Source organism: Gavialis gangeticus, unplaced genomic scaffold (assembly GCF_001723915.1).
Source record: "Gavialis gangeticus isolate Ggan-Ray unplaced genomic scaffold, GavGan_comp1, whole genome shotgun sequence".
In the NCBI taxonomy this organism is placed as follows: domain Eukaryota; kingdom Metazoa; phylum Chordata; order Crocodylia; family Gavialidae; genus Gavialis; species Gavialis gangeticus.
The window spans coordinates 35,349,161-35,356,846 of NW_017729004.1; the positions used below are offsets into that span (position 1 = coordinate 35,349,161).

Here is a 7,686-nt window from a genome sequence, read left to right on the forward strand (position 1 = left end):
GACATAGCAGCAGGTGGGGGCGCTCAGGGTGCAGGTGCTTGGCAGGGCGCGGCTCTGGTAGCTCTGGCCAGTCCTGCACATCACGGCGAGGGGTGCATCCTCTGCTGGGCAGCCTGTATTGCTGACACTCCCTGCACTTGCTGGGCATGGGAAGGAAGCCCTGCATGCTGGAGCTGGCTGCCTTCCCCACCTCCCAGGGGAAGGCACCTGGGGCTTCCCTCCCATGCTGTGCAGCCCCAGCGGGAAGGCAGTTGGCTCCAGCAAGTGGAGCTTCCATCCCATGCCCAACAGGTGCAAGAACCGTACGCATGTGCAGGGAGTGCTGACAATACAGACAATGTGCAGTGCTGTGCACTACCGGATGCCTGCACCAGGCATGAGTGCCCTGAGTGCCTCCACCTGCTGCTGCTGCCACCAGCTGTTTGGGCTGTGTACCATGTGGGCAGTGTGGCGGGGTCCCCACACCCCCCACCCTCCTTCACAGCCACATGCTGCCCAACTGAGCTCCGTGCTGCCGCCGTCCCCCTGGGTGCAGGCTCCGCGCTACCACCAGCCGCAGCCCCACAGTCCATGCTCCTGCTCACCTGCAGCCCTGTCCCCATCCCTGCTGCTTCCCTACCTGCTACCCAAAGCCAGCAGGAAATGGAGGAAGCCGAGCAGGTTCCCAGGGGCTGCAGCAGTGTTAGCAGCAGCCCCACCCAGAAGTTGTGTGCTGATGGGGCTGGACCCTTCCACCCACAATGGTAGGAGTGAGGTGCAATAGGGTACATTTGGGGTGTGTATACATGTGGGCACCTCACTCTCACCCTCATAGGCAGAAGGTCTGAGTGGGCACACATACAACTGACAGGTTGTCTGCATACCAGATTGGGAACCGCTGGACTAGATGACCTACAGAGATCACTTCCAGACCCATTTCTCTGTGATTCTATTACTAAGGAGCCTTTAAATGAACAGTGAAGTGTGTACACTATTCAAATTCCCCTTAGGCAATGATCTCTCAAAGCCCTGACTAACTTTTTTGTATGGCTGCAATTTGGTGACACTTATTTAAATAAAACTTCGCATTTTTGAATAACAAGAATTAAAAAATGGAAACTGCCTCCAAGGATCTCCTCAACTTCTGATTACTGGCATGATGCCCTTTTCCAGGAAATGATCTCTTCCTGCAATGGGTGCTGTAAACTCTGGGTATAGTATCAAGCATCTTTGCACTGACAGCAGGGATGCATCAAAAGAGTTGCAATTAAGGCCCATGCAGAATTCTGCAGTGCTTACAAGACTGAAAGCTTATGTGCACTTAAATGAGTCTCTCAGTTCAGTTATACCAACAAACCACCTCCTGGAAATGCAGTTTTATCCAGCAAATGTTCATTTGCCAACATAGGTTAAGCCAAATCCCTGAAGAAGATAAGCCATACCAGTAAAAGAACATTTTTGCTGGAAGCTCTGCTAGCAATAATAGCTATATCTCAGTAGGGGTGTTACTTTTTTCTCTGCACTCCTCTCAAACTGCCAACACATTTAAGCAAAGCCCGACAGCTGAAGGAAAAAAGGAAGAAAAAAGAGGGAGAAACTCTCTAGCTAGAGAAAAACACCATACTAATTAGAATGCCATTACTCCTTCAGCTATTAACACAGCAAGCAGCCACCTACTTAGTTGACGGCTGAGGCCATCCTTTCTAAGCATATTTACTCAGAATCCTATCAACACAAAATGAAGTCACCTGTGCAAATACAGTCACTCAGCAAAGTTGCTCATTATTATAGAAGTGTAAACCCTGAGTAACTTCACTGATTTGCTTGCATTCCTGAGATGAAATGCCTGAGCTGAAACTCTGCTGCTGCCAGAAAAGAAAAAATCCTCCCATCAACAACTGCTTCCATTTAGTCCTAGAACTTGATCAGTTCTTAAAGTCATTAAGGGAAAAAAGAGCCTGATTTAAGAGGCACGTTTTACTTACAGTGTAGGGCAATAATCCCAAACCTACAGTGTTTCCTGTGTCCACTTTCCACATGAGCTTCAACAGGAGTGCAGGAAACTGCTTTTTGCAGGATAAGGTCCCATTAAAGTGCAAGAAAAACTAAATGCAGAAGACTTGCAGGTTGAAGACAGAAATGGCAGTTACTAATACAAGACTTCTGAAAACAAAGTTCTCCTTGCAAAAAACTCTAATGAAAAATATCCCTGACTGCCTTTCCTATCCTGACCAGACCAAATAAGTCACATTGCTTAAGTATCAGACTTCAAATGCATGTATGTACTTTACTATCCCATCTCTACCCTGCAGCCCTTGCAAAAAAAGAGATTTTTTTTTACTTTAACTTTAATATCGGAAATGCTAAGACTGCTTTCACTTGTTTTCATTAAAGGATTCAAACAGAATCATGGTCACTGAGGTTGATAAAGCTGCTAATACAGTGCTGTTCCCACAAACTTGTCAGAAGCTTAAGAATTTTGTGCCGTTGGATGACCTGACTTCCTTTACTGTAGTGATGCTACTGTGTATGTGCATGAGATTTCTCTACTCATAATAGGTGGTGTGGCAGTAACAGAAAAGATCAGTTTGTTAAAAGAGTCAGTCAGCTGTTTACATTCTTGAATTACATATGGGTTTGAACAGACTGAACAAAGACTGAACTAGGTATAGGTATTTCCTTCCTATAAAGTAATGAACTTAGTAATTAAATTATTTAGTATACAGTTGTCCAAATGGCAGCCTGCAATCTGCATGCTGTCCACAAGGGATTCATTTGTGGCCCCCCTAGACTCCCATCCAGACACTGCTCCCAGACTGGTCTGGGTCCAGGTTTCCCCTCCTCCTGCTTCCTGGACCCTCCCTCCACTGAGCGGCATGGCAGTACAGTCCACAACTTGGAGAGTGGAGGAGCGGGTCAGGGGCCTGTACATTAGGGTTGTCCAAAGCTTCGGTAGTCAGTTTGATTTGGAGGAGATTCAGCCCAATTTGGGGACCAAATCTCTGAATCAGAATCAAGTTGGGAGACCAATTAAAAGCTTTGAATAGATTTGAAGCATCCAAATTGATTTGGAAAAGATTCAGAAAAGATTCAGCCACTTCGAAGATTCTGCCATAAACTAAACAGGCAGCTGACATAGCTGCCTCCAGCTGGTAAGTCTGTTGGGGCTGGTGGACGGAGGGATAGAGATTGGGGCTGGGACAAGCTGTCTAGTCAGGCCAGGGAGGCGCATTACTCAGGGAGGGGAGCGGGGGGGTGCAGGATGTGGGATGGCAGCACTGGGACTGTGGGCTCTGCCCTGCTACCGCTTGCCCAGCCGGAGCTGGAATGGGAGGCAGGATGAGGGCACAGCTCGCTCCAGGTGGAAGGGGGCAAGCGGCAGCAGGGCAGAGCCCCCACTCCCAGCACTAATGCAGGTGCAATCAGAGTGGGGGCTATGCCCTGCTGCTGCATCGCCCCCTGTCCCCCATACCAGCTGGGTAAGCAGCAGTAGGGCATAGTCTCCAGGGCTCCCCCCGCCGGGGCAGAGGCAGGCACAGCTGGAGGAGCCACGGGAGAAGCCTCCATGGCTGCCCTGCCCAGCCCTAACTTTCTGGCACTTAAAAAAAACCTCTGCATTCACCGGCTCTGGCAGCAGCGACTGGGGCCTCTGAGGGCTTGTGGCAGAGCCCTCCCATGCAATGCTGGGCAGCGGTAGGCAGCAGGGTTCATCCCCCCCCCCAGCTTGGCATCCGCACAGCAGCTGCTCCATGGCATGGGTGCAGCGTGGCTCAGCAGCATGCCACACAGTCTGGGAGCTGGGGCAGCTCCAGTAGTCAGCTGGAACTAGGCTGGGGCTGGGCAGGGCAGCCATAGGGGCTTCTCCCGTGGCTCCCCCTGTCTGTGGAGAGGCAGGCACGGCTGGATGAGTCGCAGAAGAACTTGTAGTTGCCTCGCTATGCCTGCTTCTCCCCAGGCGAACCACATCACCAAATCTCTCTGAATCAGCGCTGAATCTTCCAAAGCCAATTCGACCGAATCCATTTGCGACAGTAATCTGAATCTCCAAATTAACCAAATCAGAATCGAATACTTCCCTATTCGCACAGGCCTACTGTACATGTAGCACTTTGCAGGGGGAGTACTTGCATATAAGGGCAGGTGAGGGAGTGGACTGCACATGTATAGCATGGTGCAGCAGTTCGAAGGGGAGAGGAAAAGCAGTGCAGTCCAGTGCAGCGTAGTGTGGGGGAGAATCCATGTGCAGCATAGTGCAAGAGGGGGAGCTGGGGACACCTGGCCCATGCCGCTGTGATGTGGCTTACAGCCTCCAGCCACTTACAAATTGAACAGCTTTAATCTGATATATTTACTTCAATGCATGAAATGCATTAATCCAAAGCTAACCTAATACCTCCAAAAAGAAAAATATGCTCTGTTGATTGGAATTAATTTACGAAATCCCAAGAGAATTTTTAGATAAAAATACATTGCTCTCAGTTACACTTTTCCCACATGTAACACCATAATAAAGATGGTTTGTTTTTATCATAAAGGAAGTGACAGCCATAAACTTACACTGTCAGCACAGCAAAGCTTCTGGACAAGGTCTTCCATTGGAATGGTAGGGTGCTGATAATTGGGAACTGATGTCTCATCCAGTGCTTGACCCAATGACTGCCTTGGGGTTAAAGTAAAGAGTCTTGACTTAAATGGAATCCCAGGTACTGACGAACCTGCTATTTGTGCAACATCCTGAAGTGAACCTATACTTTCTTTTTCAGAAAATTCTACCATGGCATGATGACCCTAAAGCAATAAAAATTGACAAGACATGGTAAGATATACAGACATGTACAAAGTCTAGCGAATTAAATTAATATTACTGCTACACCAGTCCAGGTGACTATCTATAAATTACATACTAATTCCCACATTTACGCCTGTTGCACACGTTTTCACAAGATAACAAAGAAAAAACATTGAAGATATGGCATTTGGGGCAGAGTATTAAACCCCAAAATAATTTAGTAAACACATACTTATCTTTGCTGCTATCAGATTTATAAAACAGATAGTTGCATCAGTATATTTCATCATTAGGGGAGCAGACTGAATTGTGTGAAAGTTATTGATTCTAGACTGCAACCCAAGAGAGTGACCTACAATTTTATTATGGGCATTATCATGGGAATGGAAATCAAATCTTGACACAAAAATTGGAGGAGAGACTAAAAATCCTTATTTCAAGAACTGTAAAACTTAGGAGATAATACATACACACTACATCAAAGACACTCAAATCCCGACAGCAAAGCTTTGGGAGTGTTCACATTTTAAGCCCAAAAGGCATCAGAATCCTACTTTCTTGCCACTTCTGCCAAACAGAGCAAGGGTTCTGTTACCACCTGGCAACCAACAGAAGATGCACACAGACACTCCCACACCTTCAGCTGTCCATACACAATTTTGCTGCCATTCGCCATTCAGCAGCTGGGGTTTCAGAAGATGTTTCACTTTCTGGTAGCAGAGCTGTTGGGCAAAGCCATCAGGAAAGCATAAATACAAGCACTCTAGCAGTGGCAGCTGCTGGTTACTGCCAGAACTTCCCACTGTCAGTTCAGGAAAGCATAGACACTCTAAGCTAGGGGTACTCGACCTTCTGACCCAGCAAGCCAGGTAAGTGGCATGAAGCTGGTCCACAGGCCAGATCCAGGGTGGGATCAGTCTGTAGGCATGATCTGCTACACTGGATCCATGCACAGAGAAACACCATGAACCATAACAATTGAATTTATGCTTCCACTGCTCCCCCACTGCCAAATTTCTGAACTCACAGGGAGCCCCATGGACTGAAGGACAAGGCCCTGCAATCCACAAGTTGAGCACCACTGGTCTAAGCTATGGAAACTAGCCCACACACTGACATTACTTTTTGCTGGAATCTGCTTCCAGCAATAGATTTTAGCTTATAGTATCCCCAACTACTTACATGACCTTTATAAAAGAAGTAGTTGTTAATTCTTCCGTGATGGGACAAATACTGGAGAATACTTTTCTCACTGATTCCAGTTGGGTAGCTAATTAAAACAGTCTTTTGTGCTTGCTCTAATCCTTCTGCTTGCACCTCAGTAAACGTCTTGATTCTAGCACTGACTTCAGAATCTGTATGGAGAGGAAAAATAAAGTAAACGTCCCCTGTAAATACCCGAAAACTCTTCCATGGCTGTCCCACTGAAAAAGCAAGTGTTGCATTTATGCAATTTACACACAATAGGCTCTCACACCCAACCTACCCTCAAACCTAGAGCTTGCACCTTCAAAGAAGCACAACACTCACTTCTCTTTTTCCAGCTCTTTCCCTCTTCCCCAAAGGACTCTGCCTAACATTATATTTTCACTTGCCTATCACAGCCTGCTGCTGGCTTGATCCCAGGCTCTGGCAGAAGCTACATGTGTACACAACTTTGAGTACATGCAGGAGGCAAAAAAAAGTAGATATACAGGTCCTCAGGTGCACTGTGGGCTTTCCTTGCACCAGCTTGGGTCCTTCTGGGAAAAAGCTACTACGCTACTAGAGGCCTCCCCCAGAACCCCAGCTCTACCCTGCCTGAACACAGACCTAACGCCCGGAGCCCTGCAATTTCTCACCAGTGCCAGAAAGTGAGTGATGAGCAGCGCTGCCCAGTGTACAATAATTACTGTAGCTGTACAATAATTTCAAACCTTGTGCAATGTACAATCAATAATGGTAAAACCAAAACATACGACAATTGTTGAGATAGCTCATGGGTGCAGCATACACAAAGCCCAAGTCACCCTCAGGGAGCATGAACTGAACTGAACTGAATTGACTTCCCGGTCTGCTTCAGCACCTTCTTACCACCGATTTTCTGAAAATAAAGAAATGCTTCAACTTCAGTGATGCACTTCTCCCTCCCTGGCAACCAATTATGAGCAATATGAGGTCAGTAAGAAAACGTGTTTGCCTATTTTCTCCGTGCGACAGATTTTCAGCATTAGCATCATTTTGAGACAATCATTTCATATTTCAGGCCCGGCAGCGCTGGTGCCGAGGAGGCCCCGGGGAAAACAGGGCCCACGCCTGCCCCGCACAGCCCTACTCCGCTCGCTGGGCGGCGGATGCTTCGGGCGGGCCCAGCCGCCCTCCCTCACACACCTGCTTCCTCGCCACCAGTGGCCTGCGACTGCCCCTGCACCACGACTTCGGTGGAGATGCGCCGGGCCTGACCGTGGCCCGGGCCCCGCGCGGCAGGGAAGCGAGGCCGGCACCGCAGCAATGGCGGCAGCCACCACATTGGAGCAGCCATAGCCGTGGGGAGGAGGCGCAGTGCGCAGGCGCCAGCCGAGCGTGTACGGCGCGGCTCGAGGGTCAAGCCTTGCCTAGTTGCGCGCGGCTCTGGCGGGGTGGGTGTTGCTGGGGAGCGGCGGGAGCACGGGATCAAGCCGGGGCTTGGGAAGCGTTGTGACTGGCTGTGGGCTTACAACGCAAGACTGGCTCTGGTCCTTTTTTGTCATTGAAACAGGAGGGGAAACTAAGAGCTGGCACTTCCTAAGGGGCACCTCGAGTATGCAGGGGTTGGGAGCCGGGCTTTAGGCCCAGAGCAAAGCCCTGACCCTGGGATTGCTTGTGGGTCATAAAGCCAAGCCAGCGCGTGAAGGTGTGGAGCACCGGGCCCCGAGCAGTGTCCCTGAGGCCTGTGCTGC

General features: G+C 49.0%; 1 protein-coding gene across 1 annotated transcript in view; it reads right to left on the bottom strand.

The window, feature by feature from the left end:
- The window catches only part of MTPAP (mitochondrial poly(A) polymerase), a 40,124-nt gene extending 32,819 nt beyond the window's left edge, over window positions 1-7,305 (bottom strand). The window contains exons 1-3 of the mRNA XM_019508223.1: window positions 7,139-7,305; window positions 5,951-6,123; window positions 4,537-4,767 (exon numbers count right to left, since the gene is read on the bottom strand). Coding sequence (XP_019363768.1) covers window positions 4,537-4,767; window positions 5,951-6,123; window positions 7,139-7,289 — 555 coding nt within the window. The 5' untranslated portion in view covers window positions 7,290-7,305. The remainder of the gene's footprint in view (window positions 1-4,536; window positions 4,768-5,950; window positions 6,124-7,138) is intronic.
- Between the last annotated feature and the right edge of the window lie 381 nt (window positions 7,306-7,686).